The sequence below is a fragment of the Nannospalax galili genome, unplaced genomic scaffold, assembly GCF_000622305.1.
Source record: "Nannospalax galili isolate Female #2095 unplaced genomic scaffold, S.galili_v1.0 scaffold357, whole genome shotgun sequence".
Taxonomy (NCBI): domain Eukaryota; kingdom Metazoa; phylum Chordata; class Mammalia; order Rodentia; family Spalacidae; genus Nannospalax; species Nannospalax galili.
In genome coordinates, this window is record NW_008340410.1 from 1,155,287 (window position 1) to 1,176,917 (window position 21,631).

General features: G+C 40.4%; 1 protein-coding gene across 3 annotated transcripts in view; it reads right to left on the bottom strand.

Moving 5' to 3' along the window:
• The window catches only part of Cntn1 (contactin 1), a 367,258-nt gene that overhangs the window by 150,631 nt on the left and 194,996 nt on the right, over nucleotides 1-21,631 (bottom strand). For all 3 annotated transcript variants that reach the window (XM_008835443.2, XM_008835444.3, XM_008835442.3), the window contains 4 exons: nucleotides 20,888-21,019; nucleotides 18,229-18,261; nucleotides 5,619-5,751; nucleotides 1,657-1,829 (listed from right to left, as the gene is read on the bottom strand). In XM_008835443.2, coding sequence (XP_008833665.1) covers nucleotides 1,657-1,829; nucleotides 5,619-5,751; nucleotides 18,229-18,261; nucleotides 20,888-20,948 — 400 coding nt within the window. In that variant the 5' untranslated portion in view covers nucleotides 20,949-21,019. The remainder of the gene's footprint in view (nucleotides 1-1,656; nucleotides 1,830-5,618; nucleotides 5,752-18,228; nucleotides 18,262-20,887; nucleotides 21,020-21,631) is intronic.

The window sequence follows — 21,631 nt, forward strand, 5'->3', positions numbered from 1 at the left end:
TCCTTAATCTCTGTTTTTCTGGACCAGTCTTGCACCTTCAGTTGATTGCTAGCATTTCTCAAAACACCATTTTCATCCTAATCAGTATCCAGCAAAGCTATAAAATGTGGCATAATATTGCAAAGTGGGGATGAATCACCTCATCCGTCTCATCTCTCAACACAGAGCTTCTTTTATAAGGACTGTGCTGGACAGCCCCAGTTGTCAGCTTGGCCATCTGGGAAGAGGGCCGCTCCACTGAGGAATTCCCTCCACTGAGGACATATCTGTAGGACGTTTCCTTGATTGTTGGGGGACGTGGGAGGGCTCAGTCCAATGTGCGTGGTGCCACCCTTGGGTGGCTCTGTGTTGTATAAGAAGGGGGCTGAGCACAGCCCAGGAAGGAGAGTAAGCCAGTAGCAGCGCTCTTCCATGGTGGTTTCCAGCTCTTGCCTCCAGGTTCCTGCCTTGAGTTCCTGCCCTGACTTCCCTCAGTGATGAGCTGTGACCTGGGAGATGTGAGATAAAGCAAACCATTTCTTCCCCAAGTTGGTTTTGGTCAGTGTTTTTATCATAGTAGTAGAAAGTAACTAAGACAATCAGCTTTAACTTTTATTTGAGCATAGTATTTATTAAATACTTTTCCATTATTGACTCCCATAAGGAAAATTTCTTCATTCATTTTTAAGTAATTAACTAAAACTTAATTTATTTCAAATAAGAGAAGTTAAATGTTGAAGAACTGGGTATTTTCAGGTGTGGGAGACCTTTGGGGAGCCACACCGCACTCTGTATATACCGGCTGTTTTCTCATAACGAACTCTCGCCTGTGGGATCCTTCATTGAGGACTTGTGGGGTGTCACTTCATAGTTTGCAGTCATTCAAGATCTTCAGAACGTAGCCCCCATTTCTTTTTCACATTAATTTTCATCATTTAAGGGCACTGTAATACCCTGCACGACACTGCTCGCCATGCCCACTCCTCTGAAAGATGGTAATGCCCTGCGTGAGCTGCTCACAACACTGTGCCTGCTCCTCTGGAAGATGACCTACTTCCATGATGCCGTCCTGCCTCTACCCCTACCCTGTCTTCTGTCTTTTCCTTCTTGCTGAATTCTTAGGCTTGTTCTTATGGAAACATGTCTTGAAGGTCACATAGCACTCACAGAAGTCCCGGATTTTAATTGAAAACTTTCAGAAGGGCATTACTCGTTTTACCACTGACAGCCCTGCACCTGCATGTGAGCAGAGGGCGAGCCTTCCTTAACAAACCGCATGCTAAGTGTTCAGTACTTCTGTCGGAGGGATGAGGCCGGAGAGTCCATTTTAGCAGGAAGTATTTATTAAATTTTATTTATGTATGTGTGCTTATACCACATGTGTGCAGGTGTCTATGAAGGCCAGAAAACAGCACTAGATACCCTGAAGCTGGAGCTAAATTGAGTCTGACACGGGTGCTGGGAAATGAACTTGGGTCCGCTGTCAGAGCGGTGGGTACTCTTCGCTGTCAAGTCATCTCTCCAGCAACAGGGAGAAAGTGGTTTTAATGGAAGAAAAATGCTGAGCATCCCAGAATGGAGCCTCCAGTTCATGCAGACTATTGTCAATAGTTAAAACATGTGCAATTTCCCTTTACCCAAATAAACCGACCCCTTTGAAAAGCCGCGATTACTTACATCCAAAACTGAGGATTGCTTCAGTGCTTCTGACCATCCCATAGTTATTTGAGGCCAAGCAGTAGTATATTCCAGCATCTTTCTGTTTGTCGGGGTTGTTGATCACAAGGTTTCCTCCCACCATACTGTACCGATCATTTGTTAGGTCAACATCCCCATTATTCATTCTCCATCTTGAGAAAAAGATATCAATATCATGCCAAAGTCATGAGGCCTGGACATTTACCAGGCTAATGTCTTTCTGAAATAATCTGCATACAGAGCTGTGTGAGGTGAGATGGTGCTATGTACTTGGTGATATTTCTTAATAACCACGAGTTCTAAGTGTTTGGAAGCATGATTAACGATTCAGCTAAGATAAAGAAAATCTAATATTAGACTCCCTGATGTAATGCCTCATCCTTGACGAAGCATCCTAAAAGACAAAGACTTTTTTTGAGTTTTATGCCATAAATTGATTTCTTAGTTATTATATACAGATATATTGATAACTATTTCTAGATAGTTTTATACATATCTAGATAGGTTGCAAAAATATTCAAAAGCATTACCCTAGCAGAATTAAAATACAAACTATCAATACCTGATTCTAAATTGCAAAGCAATTTTCAAAACTAATGAAGTCCAGGGGTCTGCTCAGTAATGGGCAGATTCTGACCACTAGAGGGCGATCACACAGTTTAAAAGGATTTCCTTGGATCTGAATTCCAAGCAGCAGGTAAATTTGTAAAGCCAGATCGCTTCAGTAGTCAGTGGTGCCTTTTCACATTATCTAGGGATGGCTTTCAATGCAGGCATTCCCCCCACCTACATGCAAAGGTGTCCGTGAGAAACCTCGTGGCTCGTGAGCCCACTAGCTGATGGAGATTGTAGTATAGATAGACAACCAACAGTCTTACTTCCTTGGTGAGCTGGTAAAAAGAATGCATGTAGAAAACAGTTTTCATTTCAGATGAAAACCTGCATAACTTTACACCATCCCCTGACGGGGTTCATCCCTTAGAGCGATGTGTCGAGGAGTTCTGGCTAGGCAGTTCAGGGGGTAGCCTGTGGGTACTCTTTGGATGCCAAGCACATTTCTGATTTGGGTAGGAGAAGGCCAAAAATGCCTATGGACTTTAGAATGTCTTATAAATCAAGGACACTAGAACATCATCCAGTTATAATCTTTACAGTTTTGGGGTTAATTTTTCAAACAAGCATAGAACACTCTGCCTGCTTTACCTTCCCCAGGCAGAGGGCAATAATGTCCCACCAGAATCGCTCAGTGCAAGTTGTTTAGCGTAACCAAGGCACAGGTCTCCTAGTCAGGAAACTCCAATTGTTGAGATCTTCACCTATTTTTTTTGACTCCAAATTTTGGTTTGTTGCTTTAACTGCCTATGGGTCTGATTGTTTGGGTAAATTTACTAGTCTATTTGCAGAAATATACATTATTATTGGAATTTGTTTGAGTGTTTTTAAATATAGCTGTTATTGTAGTCCTTGCTCCTTGAGGGTGAAAACGGTATGCTGGATGCTTTAGTGTCAACCTGACACACCTGGGTAGAGGGAGCCTCAATTGGGGAATCTCCTCCATTGGCCTGGCCTGTGGCATCTTCTTGATTGTTGTGTGATGTGGGAGGGCCCAGCCCACTGTGGTGGTGCCACCCCTGGGCAGGTGGGTATGTGTTGTATAAGAAAGCAGGCTGAGCCAGGGGAGCAAGCCAGTAAGCCGCGTTCCTCCATGGCCTATGCTCCAGTTCCTTCCTCTAGGTTCCTGCCTTGAGTTCCTGGGGCTCCCTGATGAACTGTGACCTAGGAGATGTAAGACAAATAAACCCTTTCCTCCCCAAGTTGGCATTGGTCAGAGTGTTTCATCATAGCAAATGAAAGCAAACTTAGAACAGCCATGTGTCAAGGCTGATATGTGGCAGGCAAATTTCCTTGCTGGAATTATCACTTCTCAGCATGTTGCCGTGAAATACACATCATAGAACATGCTACAAATGTAAAACTTCTGTCTGACTGACAAACCGCATGATTTCCAACAGTAGTATGGCTTGCTCTATAATTAAGTTTTAAAGACTTTCCTATCACCAAGCATGCTGTATCACAAACTAATTCATTCCCTTTTCCTCCCCTCCCCCTTCTTCCCCTCCCCTCATCTCCTCCTCCTGTCTCTCTTCAGCTGTTCATTTATTTATTTTGCTATTAGACTCAGGATGTCTTCCTATCAAGAATGGACATCTTTCTGCAGCTCTCTACATTCACATAAGGGATAGTTGGGCCAGCTCAAGCTGGGGGTTTCAGTTTGAGTGCAGCCTGTGGGAGGCAGTTGGTGACGTATTTGCCATGGAAGGCTTCCTTCAGGAGGGGGCAGTAGAAAGCATAGCCCTGTGCATGCAGGGTCTCTAGAAATACCATTTGAGAAGAGCTGGTGTTGTCTCGGAGGCTGACGGTAAGGATAGTGCTAATGATATGCATCACTGAAGCAGCTTTGAGATTCGGCCTCTCTGGATACTGAAGGTTCAAGGCTTCTCTAGAAACTGTCGCGCCTGTTACAGGTACAGTGTCTGCTTAACTGACACAATCAAGACAATCCCCTTAGTGTTCAACATTCTCCTGTGAAATCGTCTGCGGTCGAAGCCCTTCCACAGCCAGTCCCTGGTGCTAGTCTAGGTCGGTGACTGTGGACAGAGGGTCCCATTGTAGTGGGTATAGCCACAAAACAATTTTAGACCAAATATGTTATTCATAACTTGCACTATGCTCCCATGCATGAAATTGAAGGAATAAAAATAATTTCAAAAGGCGGTTACCTAATGGAATGCACCTAATTTCGAATTTTACCTTAAGAATAATTTTGTGGTTCTAGCCAGAGGCTAGAGAAAAGGCACACAATTAGAATTAAGAGGTAGGAAGGGAATATTTTCCCTGGAATAATTTTTATAACAATGGAAAATTTTTTTAAATACACTAATGGAAAGCCTACTATTGAAATCAGCCTTGTTTACAGACAACCTTCAGTTAAATCAGGTGACAGTAATCCACTGAAGTCCCGATTTCCAATCACTTGTTTTCCCTTCATGGGATCATTTTGCAAGTGAAATTAAAATTAATTGGCATTTAGTTAGCTATTATCTTATTCTTTACATCAGATTCAACTGTTAGTACAATTTTATAAACCACCCCATTTGTAGCAGGAAAACCTATTTTTACTTTCAATAAACTTATTCTGATAACACAGATATGTAACCCAGAAAAGTAGAGATATGTTTGCATTGTTAATAGGTGGAGATATTTAAAAACTTTTTAAAATTTTATTATTTTTATTTTATGTGTATGAATGTATTGCCTGGATGTATGTGAGTGCACCCATGTTGTGCAATGTCGTGGAGGTCAGAAGAGGGCATCAGATTCCATGGAACTGGAGTTAAGGACAGTTCGTAGCCACCATGTGGGTGCTGGGACTTGAACCCAGGTCCTCTGCAAGAGCAGTCAGTGCTCTTAACCACTGAGCCATCTCTCCAGCCCCTTAAAAACTTTTTGCATTGTCTGGGATATAGATTTGAGATCACTGAGAAAAGGTACCTTCTGGAAATGCTAGGCAAACTTTTAAATGTAGTTAATACAGACATTATGAACTATTCAGGACAATGCATGCCAAAATAATTTTATCTCAAATGTATATATGCAAGATATATGTGATTTTACTATAAATTTTTACTTGTTCCAAAGCATCAGCTGCATTAGATAATATCAGATCTACTTGCATTATCTGTGTATAACTGAATTCCTTACAAATATAAAGAAAAACTACTATTTATATGAATATCATATAGTGCTTTTTAGGTATATGCCGGTATTTAGGTTGGTGTCACTGGAGCTTACAGACTTATCTTGCAGACTACAGGCCACAGGTGTGGATTTTCACTCTACATCCCTAGTCTCCCTTTTAAAAAGAGCAGTGGGCACATTACTTGTAAACTGGAAATGGGCTGGCTCGCGCCCTGCAGTTCAGAGAAACTTTCCCTTCCAGAGATTCTTCTGGGTAGATGGTATTGATCGGCTGCTCTTCAAAAATGGGTCCAAATCCTTTGTCTTCCTCAGAAACTGAAACAAAAGTAAGATAGTTTTATATCGTATGCCTTTGGCAATCAAAGAAAATTTGGATATGCCAACGGTATTTCTTTCCCTAAATGTACCGTTCCGAGTGTTTGCCTGCTCACAGCTCCCTCCACACGCTGCAGCCTTTGCATCTGTGCCTTTCTACTTCCTAAAACCATAATCCCACTCTTCTCATCAAAGTTTGTGTAGGACTTGGTGACCTAGCCGTAGAGTTAATTCATCAGAAAGGTACCTCTTTTCCCTCCTGGCTCTGGATGATACCCCGTTGCTCCAGACACAGCCTGTGGTATTTGACACACCTGCTGTGATCTTTGAGGCAAACTTCTGTCCTGCTACATGGCCAGTGCTTGGAGATAGGTGGCTGTCTGTGATCACAATACACAGTCTGCTAGCCAGCTGCCTAGCTGTGTGGAATATATAGGTGCTTAAAGATTTCATAACAAGAGAATGAGTCAATAAAGGGATTCCTAAAAGCTCTGACGAAAACAGTCTCTTTATTGAGCACATTCTTGTTTATTTTTTCCTTACGTAAGGCCAAAGACTTGCTCTCAGTATCATTTGGAACAACATCCAAACAAATTGCACTGTGTATGAGATTTGATGAACTCATCACCAGCACCCAAGTTGGGAAGCCCTTGTCCTGACAGCCTGTCCTCACTGAAAGCAGAAGGGATGGAGAGGCAGGAGCCCTTCATGTGTCATTAGTGTGACAGCATTTACTAAGAGCCACATGCCCCAAATAAACCAGCAGTGATGTGTGTGTCTAGAAAGGAGGAATATTCTCACGTGGGTCACTGGGATAGCCCTGATGGACCAAGCCATGGCTCATTCCCCCAGCTTGCTTTTGTTGTTATTGTGGTGTCTTTGGTTTTATTTTTGTTTTAAAGAAGACAGTCTCTTGTATGTGGGAGACAGGATTGAGCCTAGGGTGAAAGTCTTATTGACAGCCATACAGCAGGCCCGAGGCAACAGCCTGACCACTGGAGCCACAAGGAATGCCTTGTGACATTTTCTCCCTTTGGCAGATGATGAGACTGATGCCTAGAGCTCACCACTCCACTCCCTGATCACCACCCTTGGAATCCAAAATTGCAACACTTAGGGTCTCGTGGTTTCCAGGAATCCAGGCTCTGTAATCTGAAACCCAGTATGCTAATGAGGCATCCTACCCGCTATTCTGTGATAGGACGCTTAAACCTGTTAAGCTAACAAGGAATCTTACTTGCTGTGCTGTGATTGGACCACTACCCCTATATAAGCTTGTGCCTTCCTGCAATAAAGCAGACCTGTATTATTGAACCTGGTCTCCTGCATCTGAATGCAGTGACGCTGGCACAGACTCCTCACCAGCCCTGGGGTCCAGACCGGACGACTGATCAGAGGAATTAAGAAAGCAGGAGAGCGGCCATAGCCGGCGACTACACTTGTAGTCCAAGCTGGCCTCAAACTCCTGATCTTCCTGTCTCCGTTTCCCAAGACCAGCAGAGACCATCACTTCCACAGCCACCATTCCTGGCTTCCCCAGCTTGCCTTTTTAGGAGACAGGTTTAACACAGATGGCACACATCTAACATCAACCTTGGCACTAAGGTCTGTTTTGCTTTCCCTGAACTGTCTCATTGCTATTTGATTCTTACCTCAGCACCACTTACCAATGTGGATTTTTGAAAAATTATTTAATCTTTCTGAGTTTCACTATGACTTAGAATGAAATAGTGATAATAAAATCTCATAAAATTATTGCTGGAATTATTTGGAGACAATTCATGGAAGACATTATACATCTGCTTATAGCTAATAATCAAATGCAGGTTTGTAAATATTCTCATGAATTCACCAATCGTAAAAATTTCACATATATGTATATACATATGCATATATGTATAAAAAGTTGCTTATATTGCTCTTAGACTAGCAACGAAGTTTCTAAGAGACAGAGGCCAAGCAGTTAAGTTGTACTCACATTTTTCTTTCATTTTTTTTAAGACAGGGTTTTATGTAGCCCAGGCTAGGCTTGACCTCCCTATGTAGCTGTGGCTGGCCTTGGACACCTGATCCCTCTGCCTCAATTACAAGTGGGAATTGGCTTACAGCTGTATTCACTTGTACAGCTCTGCAGCGTTAGTATTATGCCGTGTGAGGCACTGAATATGTACATGCTACAAGCATGTGGTTAATAAAGTCCTGAAGTTAGTGTCCCACATTATGAAGCATTAGTTTTTCTAAATTAGTCATGATGCTTCAAAGTAAGTTGCCCATTTTTGAGTGGAACACTGAAATTTTCATTCAGAAACACAGACCTCAGTCTCATTTTGAAACTACCTTGCCATTTCAGGAAGCATATCCACTGTTCACAGAACCTTAGATCTGACTCCAGCAATTTACTTTCCTAGTTGTTGCTTCACACAAGTCATTTGCGCCACATCACTTCCACCTTAATAAAGAACTGAGACAGGTGTCCTAAGGACACCCGGGCCCATCACAAGCCCTAGGTGAGGTTATGAGACAAACATACAGCCTTCTGTTAACAAGCTTGAAATTCTTGATTGTGGCTGTCTTTCATTCTGTATTCTTGAAGTTAGAAAAGACAGAAATTCATATAATGCTTCACTTGTAGTAATTGTATTGATAATGCTAGCTATTATCTGGCTCTTCATGATGCACCACCACATGAGGGAAAATGAGAAAGGAATTTGACTCCTTCAGGGCTGAAAACATTCATTTTGTCCATAAAGCCTAGACTTTCTAAGCTCTGAAAGAAATGGTCATATGCTTATTTATGATAAAAGTCATAAGCTGTTGTTTCCTGTCGGACAACTTCATAAATTTTTTCTTGAGTCGCTCCAAATTTCACAACTGAGCAACACCCTCCGATTTGGAGATCTGCTCTTCTTCCTTGTATGCTTACAAATACTCAAGAGGACCAGCAGAGACGTGCACATTGTCCGTCTAGTCAGCCTCTCTTGTTGAAGGCAGGGTGGATTCTAGTACACTCTACCTTTTGATACATAAGGTTCTTAGAGGGAGCCATTATAATTAGATAAAAACACAAACTCTAGAAAACTAAAAAGAAATACTGTATAGAGGACAATTATGCTCATAAATAGAAACGTCTTAAGTACTTTGTATTAATGTTATAAGTAAAATGATGTTGTCATTATTGTAGCCAATAACCTCTATCATCACATTTAAAGAGAGATGGGTTTGTGGCACAGTTATACATACTTCACAGACATGGAGCACTGGCACGCACTGGATTGCATCTTGGGATTCCACTTTGTACAACCATTCCAGTGGAAGGATGGGGACTACAGTTTGGTGGATTGAAAGAAGTGATATTCTTAGTTCACTCAACAGCTCAACTTGGCCTAGGATCCAGCCATGAGTACTTAGACACAATGTGAAACACATAATTCATGAAAGAAAAGAACAAGTTGTTGAATTTCATTAAAATTAAAATCTCCAGCTGTTATGAAAAACAAAATGTCACGTCTTGGGTCCTCTCCAGCGTACATTCTACAACCAACACACTGGAGCTGGAGACACTGCAGAGCACTGGGTAATGATTTCATTTAATAACGGAAGCTTAGCAGTGAATACATGCGACATTGTACAATCTCATCTTGCAAGGGCTGGCAGCCTTAGCTAAAGCCCCTTTAAAATGGCTACGTTTTCAGAGAGGAAATACTAGATAACTATGGACTGAAGCATCTGCTTCAGCAGGTTGTCTTCTGATGAAGCTGACTTTAAGGAGGGTCATAATCAGAATTCTCCATTAAGTTTATAATTTCATTTTGAGCTAAGGTGAGTTGTGCTTATTAAATATTGCCTTGATTATTTAAAGTAATGAGTGGCATTTTCAAATGCAATCATTAAAGATCCACAAAAGGCATTTTTATATAGAGATCAGTTAAGAGATTTTTGTGCTTTAAATAATAGTCTTAGATATTTATCTGAACTATGTTTCTTCTGATTGTGAGGCAAATGCTTTCAAGATTAAAACTGAGAAGGTATTTTGAGTTTGTTTTGGCCATATAGTTTTTAGAAACTTCTTTTCTATATAAAGGGTATCTATAAAGAAACTTAAATTGAAAATAGAAACTAAAAATGATGAACTAGCTCAGTTAGTAGGTTGCTTGCCTGGCATGCACAGAGCTCTGATGTCCAGAACCGAATAAACTGAGCATGGAGGACACACACGTAACCTCAGCATTCCTGAGGCAGAGGGAGAAGGACCAGAAGTTCAAGTTTTTCCAACACAAGGAAGGAGTTTGATACCAGCCTGGATACATGAGATAATATCTCCAAAAAATAAAAGAAAAGAAAGAAATGGAACTTTATATGCTAACTGTGATGAGTCTATAGCTATTGATATATTGATGATATATCTATATATCTATATACACACACACACATATATGTGGAGTAGTCAATTCTTCAAAGACTAAATGCAAATACTGAGCAATTTGACATTGTTTTAAGTTTTATGTGTCAAACAGGAAAATATTATTGCCATATTTTTTTTCTTCTTAGTTGGCAAAATGTTTCACAAATTATGCATATTTATTTTCCAATCCTCCACTTCTAACTTTTATAGACTTTAAGCTCACAGGGTGAAAAATGTGAAGCAAAATTATTTTTCAAAAGGAAAAAAGCACAACGAAGACATTTCTGTTTGCCATTTCCTCAATCAAAAAGCCAGACAGGACTCACTTGACAACACGTTCGTGTTTCCAGGAAATATCGTTTAACAAACACATGCAACAGGTATTTCTAAAAATTTCCATCCTGAATGAAATAATAGATTCTATGTGGCAGCTTATCTATTACCCTATGTATTTAATTTAGGGAACTTAAACTGGTCCTAAAAATATCAGTTCCTTTAAATAAGCACTTGCCTTGCATTGCCTTGTGTGGTAGTTGGAATGAAAAATGTCCCCAAGGGCTCATGTATTTGAACACTTGGTCCCCTTCAAGTGACGGTGTTTGGGGAAGTTATGGAAACTTTAGGAATGCAGGAGGAAATGCATCACAGGGTGGTCTTTGAGGATTTAGAGCCTTGCCCCACTTTTGGCTCTCTCTCTCTCTCTCTCTCTCTCTCTCTCTCTCTCTCTCTCTCTCCCCCTTCCTGTCCATGATAACTATGAGACTGGCCAGCTTCCAGTTCCTGATGCCACACCATGCTGTGAAAATGAAGCCGGGGTTGCAGTGATGACCCCAAGGAGTTCAAGATGCCAGAGCCATGAGACAGTGGCCAAGGCCAGCTGCACAGGTGGAGTGGGGTCAGCCCAAGAGTGTGCCCCTGTGTGCCGCCGGCAGCCCACCTGGAGGGACACAGCCATCTAAGGCCTGTGAAACTGAAGCCCAGGTACTAGATGTGGAGCTACAGGACTGGTAGTTGCCCAGCTGAGTTTCAGCCTTTGCTCCAGTATTTCCTCGTCAAGCCTCACTTCCTCCATTTTACTTGGAAGGCAGATTCTGTGTGGTGTTCACTAGAACTGTGTGATTTGTTTCTCATTTCACAGGACTTCACAGCTGATTGCCTTGAGTCAAGAACAAGACTTTGGATTTTGGACTTCTGAACAACGTTGACATTGTTATATACTAGGGGGACTTTTGAAGGTGGACTAAATGCATGAAATCCTTCATGAGGATGCCATGAGCCTATGAAGGATAAGTGGCCAGATGTGGTTTGAATGAAAAAAAGTCCCTACAGGTTCATGTATTTGAAGACTTGGACCCTGAAGATGATGCTGTTTGGGGAGGTTATGGGACCGTTACCAGATACAACCCTGCTGGAGGAAGCGTTATTTCCTGTATGTGGATAAAGATATGAATGTGATCAGCCAGCCTCTTACTCCTGCTGCCTTTCCAAACCTTCCTCACCATTATGGGCTCTTTCCCTCTGGGATCATAAGCTAATATAAACATTTTTTCCCCTTAAGTTGTTTTGGTTGTGGTATTTTATCACAGTAACAGAAAAGTACTAATACACCAGGCTTAGCAGGAACTCTGCATGCAACCCTATCACCTACAAAGGCTCTACTGAGTTCATTGTCCTCTTAACAATGGTGCTCAGATCCAGGAAAAGAAAACTTACTAGGACAGTGTGAGAGTCAGCAAAGGCTTCATAGCGCAAGCTTTATAAGCTCTGTGCTCAGTGGGAAGAAAACTGTCTCAGCTGTTTTGTTCCAAGTCCGTGGAAGGACTTGGATGACAGTTTTTGATGTTTTAAAAGCCTTGTGGTGTTAAAAGGCACCAAGCCCAAGAAACAGGTATGGATTGTGTTCTTGCTGCTCCATTTTGGTTTTGGACTAGCTCTGACTGCACAGCCCTGGGTGACCTGAAACTCTCTGCTGGGTGCTGGGATTGAAGCTGTGCTGCCACGCCCAGCTGGGATTAGGTATTTTGAAGACATGAAATTTATTTTAATACTTACTTGGTAAATTCTTCTAAAAAGATTCCCAACGTTAGAGAAACCATTTTAAGTTAACTGAAGATTTAACTTATACATTTTCTTTTGCTCTTTCTGTCCTCAATGCAAACCGTTTTGACAGACTCATTTGTTTTCGAACATACAATGTGGCTATCATAAATATGTCATGGAAAGGATTGCATTTGTCACATTTAATCAAAAAGATGAATACGGAAAAGATCACATGCGTATCTGAGGTAAAATCTGCAAAGGTGTAGGACGTGCAATACGACCCCGAACTTCAGTCCAGCTCTCTACCTTGCAGACAATGCAGTCAGTCAGTGCTGTGAACTCCACTGGTGCCATCTCACTATGTACTATGTAGAGACGGTTCTCTATAATCTTGCTATTCAATTTGATTTCTGAAAATTAACAGCAAGATTACAGTTTGTGCTTGAGTTATTTTTATTCATTTTATTTATAACTCAAAACACATTCCACTTTTCACTCTGAAACACATCATCTCAATCTGTTATTAAAAAGGATTTGGCATGAGTATGTTGGAAGATGAGTCGAAGGAAAATTTATTAGAAATAAGTCATGATATCAAAAGTTGAAGACTCTGATACTAGAATTTTCACAATATTTACCCTATTATATCATTCGAGCTCTTTTGAAACACAATGAGCCATATAAATGAGGAAAGTGACATTGTTTTATAGCACCCTTCCAGACAATTCAGCTCCCTTTCTGCAATGATGATAGAATACAAAATGTTTAGGATTTGGTTTTACGCATTCTAGAATCATGTAGGTCCACGGATAGATAATAAGTAACACTGGTGTAATTTAGATAACAAAAAATGCAATAGGAGGAGTTTGTCTCGAAGGGAAGATGAGGCTCAGGTTGGCAGGAGAAGTTACGTGGACTGAATTCTCTGCTTGGCTTTACCTGACAGGTGGAATCTACCCTGCCTCTGTAGCCATTCTTGGAGCTGGGTCGTCGCTGACACATCTAGACCCAGCTGGTGATCGTCCCGCACTACTTTATGTAGACTACAACCCAGTCTCTAGCCTGCTCCAGCTGGGGTCCTGCTTCAAGGGCCAAATCAAATTTGTTTCATCAATAAGGCTATATAAGTGTTCACATCACAAAATTGAAAAGATAAGCCAATTAAGGCTGCAAATGTCACTCATATTTACAGATAGGGACACATACCAAAAGCAATGCCCAGTGACCAATGTGAGTCTAAGTGAAAAAATACTCAAGAAATTTGAGTGTAGGTTCTATAAAGACAGGGGACTTCTCTAATTACAGTCTCTCCAGCCTAGCGATGAAGATCCATTTTCAACATTACCTCTTGGTGTTCTAGAGGCACAGCATAATTCTAAACACGCACATGTAAATTACATTTCATATTCTAATTCTTTTAAAAATATTTTATTGATTATTTTTATTTCGTATGAATTGGCGTATTGCCTGCATGTATGTAAGTGAACTCGTGGTGGCAATGCCCATGGAGGTCAGAAGAGGATGTCGGATTCCCTGGAACTGGAGTTACAGAGGGTTGTTAGCCACCATGTGTCAGTGCTGGAAACTGAATCTGCAAGTGCTCTTAAATGCTGAGCCATCTCTCCAGCCCCCTCAAGTTATAATTTTTATAAATGCTACACTGATGTCTTATTTTGTCCTTTTATAGTTTTCCTCACTGAATTAAAGAAATTAAAAAGATATTTATCATCACTTATGAGTTAACTTAGGTGAAAGTTGATGCTAAAATAGCTGTAGCTTGGTTTTTACTTGCTTCTAGTATGAAGGAAGTGCAGACATGTGAAAAAGCATTGAAAGAAGTATTTCTTCACAAGCGGTTAAATTAGTAACTACATGTATCAATATTACAGGTCAGTTCTCTGCAACTGAATTATAGTTATTTTAGGACATTGATTCATAAAATATAAACAATACAAAGGGAGGAATTTTAAGATGTCAGTCAGGAAAACTAGAATTGCTTTGTATAATTTTGTGATCTTTTAATATGCTCAACTTTTCTAATTTAAAGTGTTCACACTTGTTAATGCATATACCTTTTAAATTTTTATTTAATTATTTTTATTTTATGTACATGAGTGTTTTGCATGCATGTGTATAAGTGCATCTGCACATGACTACCCAGAAGAGGGCATTGGATCCCCTGTAGGTGGTTGTTAGCTGCCATGTGAGTCCTGGGAATCGAACCTGGGTCCTCTGGAAGAATAGCCAGTGCTCTTAATTGATGAGCCATCTCTCCAGTCCCTATTACATATTTTTTATTTGAAAAATGAGTCAGGCTATTAGGATTGATATAAAATAGTATTTTTCAATTTGAAATATGTAGGATGATACATTGGATAGAACTTGTTCCTGTAGGATTTTTTAATCCTTATTTCATCCCACAAAGTAACGAAACGGTCATTGCTGGCAGATAGCTGTTGGAGAACCAAGGCCTGTTCTCCCATTCCACTATGTGACACAGCTCAGATTTGCCCAAGGGTCAATTCTTCCCTCCCATGACTAGAAAGAAATGTTGGTCAGCACTAATACCTAACTCTCCCTGCCAAGGATGGGCTAGGCTGTCACCAACTCTGGACATTTTTTCAAAGGAGTCTCAGAAAGAGTTCCTTATTTCTATAGGAAGAAAAATGCCGTCTTTTGCTCTAGGACACTGTGTCTGCATGTGATGGCTGAGCCGTGCACTGCATGAAGCTCACTAGTGGACCACTAGATCAACCACCTGTACATCAGGGGTAGCAAAGAAAGGCAGTTTTTGTTGACCACTGGTGTAAAAGCCTGCTGTATTCAAAGGAGAACTTAAGTCAAGGAATTGCAAAGGACTGGCATAGGTGAGGGTTTTGTTATTGTCCTTAGACTGCTGGGGAGAAGTGACAAATGGGCCATTTATAGAGTTTGAAATTGACAGGTTTTGGGGGGGGTTTTGTTTGTTTTTGTTTGTTTGTTTGTTTGTTTTGAGACAGGATCTCTCGTAGCCTCAGCTGGCCTGGAACTCGCTTTGTAGACCAGGCTGGCCTTAAACTCACTGAGATCCGCCTGCCTCTGCCTCCCGAGCGCTGGGATTAAAGGTGTGCGTCACCATGCCCCGCCTGCAGGGTTATTTTTTTCATGAGAGAAAATACAGAATGTAAGTATGTTGATAATAATGGCCCAACTAGAGGGAGAAGCTGATAATGGGGAGAGAGGGACATTTGTAATGACGGGTTAAATGATCAGAAGGGACAGGTCTACTGCACAAGGACAGGGCTGGTAGGGTGAGACCTACAAATGGCAGGCAGCCCGGCAGAGCCCAGGAGCCAGAGTTACAGTGAGCCTGCGAAATTCACGTCTTGTAATGTCTAATCTCCCTGTACAAAAAGAACCAAATTCAGTAGTTCACAGTAAGAACGAATAGGTAGTTTCAGAGGTGTGAGATGAGAGTGCCCAGATATGACAAATGGAAGAGTAGACGGTGCTCGGGCAGCTCAGCAGGAGTGCGGCGCAGCCGGTGCTCTGCCTGAGGTGAGTCGTGAATTTAAATTTAACGTGGATGAGATTTTTTAGGTATAAAAACATGTTTAACAACTTTCTGGTGATATGGGGTCCTTTGTGACTACCAGCTTGGTGCCAAATGAGCTTGGGAACATGTGGGTATTTCACAAAAAGATTTCTCAGAGGTACACAATACATTTTACTTAGGACTATGCCAGAGTTGAATTGCCTCCATCTCACCTCCGCATGCACGGAAAAACATACCCATGTCCAAACCCCAGGTATATCCAATATCCAAATCCTACTGAATTTAATATTTGTATAACTGTATTAATTCAACTGTGAACCTAGAAACTTGCACCCACTTGTGAAAGAGATGTACTCTTGCTCTGGAGTGTCTTATTGATTATGTTAAAGCTTTATGTAATGAAATGCTTCTTCTAATTATGTAGTTATTAAAAATTTTTTAAAAAATACAAAAAAAGTTAATCTGATGTTTCAGCAGGCAAAGTCACTCAACACAAATCCTAATGATCTTGAGATATTGAGTTCATCCCCAGGATCTATATGATGGAAGTAGAGAGCTAACTCTGGTAAAGTATCCACTGACCCCCAAGTGCAGGCACACATACACATACACCAACAAATGATTGCACCAAAAATCCACTGAGTGTGACGGCATTTGCCTAATCCTGGCACCTAGGAACCAGCTAGGGCCATACAGAATATGATCATTCAATATTGTATGACTATATTAATTCAACTATGAACCTTAAAATCTACAGCCACCTTTGAAAGAGATGTATACTTGCTCTGGAATGTGTTACTGAATATGTTAAAGCCGCAATGAAAAAAAAAAAAAAAGAAAAGAAAATAGGGTCTTTGCAAAGGTAATCAAGCTGAAATGAGAAAGGTCTGAATTGAACTTTAGTGACATCCTTACAGAAGGAGGAAACTTGGACCCTGGGACAGGCAGCCCAGAGGAAGGTTATGTAAAGAGCCACAGGGATAGATGGTGGGCAGCTGGAGGCAGACACTGGAGTCGAGCAGCTGCAAGAAAGGGAGCTTGTAGGGATATTGGCAGCCCCAGAGACAAGGACTGCAAGTTCAAATGGCCCAGGGCCCTGTGACACCTTGGGTTTCTCTCTACCTTCCAGAGGTGTGAGTGCTCTGCCTCCAAGGATCTAAGTGCTCCTGTGTTCTGCAAGCCCACTGAGGCCACAAGAGGGCGTTGGGTCCCCTGACCTGGAGTTATGGATGGTTGTTAGCTGCCATGTGGGTCCTCTGCAAGAGCAGCCAGTACTATTAACTGCTGAGCCATCTCTCCAACACCAGGATAAAGAACTTTATAATCAATAGAAAAAGTATGGATTTTTTAAACTCTGAATTTCTGTCACCTTTTCCATTCAGCATTTATATCATTTCTGACAGCTAAACTATTTCAAGGTTCTGATTTAGGACTTCAATCTTTAAACATATTTTAAATCTTCAAATTATGCCTTTAAAATATACTTTTTGTTAGAATTTTTTTAAGGAAAGAAAAATTCTTAAAGAAAATGTTGACTCGTAATATTTCCTACTTAGGGTAAGGTATTAGAAGTTTATGTGAAAATGTCACTGATCTTTATAAAGCCCACACGTAGTACATCCCAGCTCCCAGGGTGGGAGAAAGGGGCTCTGATCAAATTAGGCTAAGAATTTCCTGCTCATTAACCCACACTTGGAAGTTCTTCTCCTTCAGCCTGGAATGCTTCTTCTCATCAGGAGCTGCACACTGATTGCTCAGCAGTCCCTGTGCCATACGCAGTGTACAATAAATACAAAGATGTAAATACAGATAAATACAATGGAGGTATCTTGCTGTGATCACCGAGCACACACGTCAGCCACAGGCCAGCAGCTGCCACTGTATTCTTTGTGAGAGCTTTGCACTAAATGACTCTGCTATTTTTACACATTGAAAACTGAAGCTCCTGGAAGTTGACTGATTTATGCAAAGACGGAAGCTTCGCTAGTGTGTTCCAGCTGGAGATGCAAATCCAGGCTGGTCTCCTTACGTTGCTTCTACTTCACAACTGCTCAGTGCTCAAAGGAGACTCTGAAGCAGTAGTGTTGTTCAATATATTCAATGTATTTCAAACAATAAATTTTGCATATGTAGGCTTCCAGTTGCACTGAATCATAAGGTTCCAAATTCACTTACTTTAGTTTTTTGAAAAAAAGTTAAGCACTTTCAACAATTAAAATGTTGCTTCAAATTTCACAGCATTGTGTTGTTACAAAGCATGTCAGAAAAAAAGAGACTACACTGAATACTTTTCATCTGCACCAAACCATTTTTTGTGATTTATTTCCTTCAGCAATCAAGCAAGAGGTCTAATGATCTCAGAAAAAAAATCTTACAAAATATTTAAGTATTTACAAAATTAAATATTTACAAAATAATCATTTGCCTTCACATTTAGAGAGATCATAGCTTAAGGCAGAGATAAAATGTCATTAAATGGAAAAGGCTATTTAAAACTTACCTCCATGGCCATATCTTCTATACCATGTAAACTCTAAAAAAGACAGAAAGACATTTTTTTATCCTAAGCAATTCCTGCAGTGTTTTCAAACATGTTCAGGTTACAGCCATTGAAATAGCAGAACTGACTTGCCACACTTAAGGCTGACGTATCGTCAACATCTGTACAAATTGTTTCTTCTGTTTTTTTATATTATATAATCATAGCACTAAGTTTGCAATCAGTAGAATCAGTATGAACTTGGGGGGAGAGGGCTAATAACATAGTTTCCTTTATAATAAGACTTCGGTAACTATATGAAAATTTCTTTTATATATTATATGCACATGCATCTAATTATATATATGTATATTTATTATTATCATTAAAATTCTTAAGTCCTAACTGAGGCAGGATAGAAAGACAGGGACGATTATGGAGACATGGGAAGGGAAAGGAGCCCCTCACCCTGGGGTCTGGTTGAAACCTCTCACCAGACGAGAATCAAGAAGTCCAACTTAATTAACATTTGCTTAAGGCCTTTCTCCTTTCCCAGCTATAAATCTATGACTTTCTAGAAAACCCCTTTGTGCAAATTTATACATTCCAATTCCATCCAAGGTAAATATGGACCCATTGTATAATCTCATTTAGCAAAAAGAAAAAGAAAGAGGAAATTCGCCTTTCTGAACAACCCTTTGAATGTAACTTGAGAACAACCAAAACAGCCTCTGCCTCTGCCATGAAAACAATCGTGACTCTCTGAGAAGCCCACACCAATGCTCAGGGATAGGGCTCATTCTTTCTCTACCCCTTTGGCCTTTTTGAGACAGGGTTTCTCTGTAGCCCCAGCTGGCCTGGAACTCCCTATGTAGACCAGGCTGGCCTCCATTTTACAGAGAGTGCCCTGCCTCTGCCTCCCAAGTGCTGGGATTAAAGGCATGCACCACCATGCCCAGCTCTTTCTCTCATTTTTAATAAATTCCAACTCTATTTCATAAGGAGTTATTCTGAAATTCTTTTCAGCTTCAAAACCAAGGATCAGGTTTTATCTGAGTCTGGACCCTTAAAAAATTAAAGAAAGGGGGCTGGAGAGATGACCCAGAGGTTAGAGTACAAGCTGCTCTTGCAGAAGACCTAGGTTGGGTTCCCAGCACCCACATGGTGGCTAACAATCAAAGGTAAATTCAGTTCCGGGAGATCCAACTCCCTCTTCTGACCTCTAGAGCATTGCGCAACACAGGTGCACTTACATACATGCAGGCAAACCCTGACACACCTAAAATAAAATTAATAAATAAAATATTTTAATTAAACTCTTTAGGCCGCTGCAGGCTATAGCACAGAGCTCTTGTCTCGCTCCCACTATTGACATGAATGAAATGATCTTTCCTGAACTCTGAAATCAACATAATAAAAATCACCAGCTCCTCAAATATTATTTTTTATTTCCTTAAAAATAAATAATAGCTGATTATTTATTTGAGACTGAGGCAGGGGGATCAGGAGAACCAACCAGGAGGAGCACTAGTTACAGGGGGATCAGGAGAACCAGGAGGAGCACTAGTTGCAGGGGGATCAGGAGAACCAGGAGGAACACTAGTTCTAGGTCATCATTGACTACATAATAAACCTGAGGCCAGTCTGGGCTACATGGACCCTGTGTCAGAAAACAACAAACAAACAAAATAAATAAGTAAACAAAGCAAGTGAATGTTTTTCAGATGCATCATTAAAGTGATCAGCAGAGACTGATGTGTTCTGAAAGATGAGACACATGTATGTCTTGAACAGAATAGCAATTCAGATAGTTCTTATTAAACTAAGGTCATTGAGATGAAGGTTCTAGAAAACTTGATTGTTAGAAAACATACTGTGGCTGGATAAAAATACACATCTATCATTGTGGGAAATATTTCTGAATTTTCCCATTTTCATTTTTCAGAAAAGTTGTGACTCAGTCGTTAAACACAGCTGTATAAAAACTTATAGAATGTTAACTAAATAATCAATGGATTGTATTAAAAATGAAAGGAACACATTTAAAAATGTCCCTTTAAAATTTTTTTTATCATTTTTAGTTTATGCATCTGAGTGCTTTGACTGCATGTGTGTAAGTGCACCCATGTCATGAAATGGTCATGGAGGTCAAAAGAAGGTGTCAGATCCCCTGGAACAACAGGAGTTACAGACTGTTAGCCACCATGTGGGTGCTGGGAACCAAACCTGGGTCCTCTCCAAGAGCAGCCAGTGCTCTTAACCACTAAGCAATCTCTCTAGCCCCTAAAATGTCACCTTTTAACATTTAATATTATTTAAGGTATTGAAGCTAAGTCTATTATAGGTAGATGGTGGAAATGTCATGTAGTGATGAACTGTTGGCTATCTTCCAACGTCACATTAAATATTAAGTTGAAACTGCTACACATAAGTGTTTCCTCCACCAGAGTTCCAAATTTTACAGGTTTACCAGGACATTACCATTCAAGATGGATTAAATCTTATGACTTTTCAATTGAATGTGAAAATAAAATTAAGAACAACCTTAACATAAAAAATTTACTAGTGTGATCCAGATGTCCAAAGAAAATGTTAGTTATAACTTCACAACAAAGATTTCATGAGGAAAACACATAATATGATAATGGTTTATGAAGAATATACAACAGCTATTTCTTACCAGCTAGACAGGTTGTGAGAGAAATTATCACGAGATGACCAACCAGCAATGATGCTTTCATCTTGTGTTGAAAAGTTTGGCTCAGTTTTCAAAAGCCAAGAACTTTTTATGGAAGTTGAGTGAATAGGACACCTGCATCAAGAAAAGACAGTAAAATAAATAAGTGACAGAAATATAAAATAAATGCAAGAAAATAAATATCAATGAGAAAAAGGAATGGAAGGGAGGGGAAGAAAGGAGATCAAGGAAGAGGAGAGGTGAACGGAGGGACGCAAAGGGAAATCTAATCACTGAACTCCATTTTGTTCTGTATTTTTTACTTGTGGAGCAGGTTTTAGTGGTCTTAGTATATTTGTAAACACCGTGCTCTGATGAGAGGAGCAGACAGGGTACCAGAGGCCCTTAGCTGGCCTCCCAGCATCCTCAATGCTAATCATGAGCAAGTCACTCATTTGTTGACTATCCAGGTTTATTTTCCTCTTCAACACAGAACACATTAATCATGTGCTGCAAATGTTACCGTTGTCAACGTTTTAATCTCGATGATTTTAACTAAAGAGTACAGTTAATTGAAGCACTGGTAGATTAATTTAAATTTATCCTTATTGTGAGACCCTGCATTCGTTCTCCAAGGCCACAAAAACAAACCAAACAAACAACAGCAAAAATCAGATGACTTCCTTTATAACAAGGAGACAACCAGGCGTGGGGGGTGGTGGCACACTCCTTTAATTCCAGCAGAGA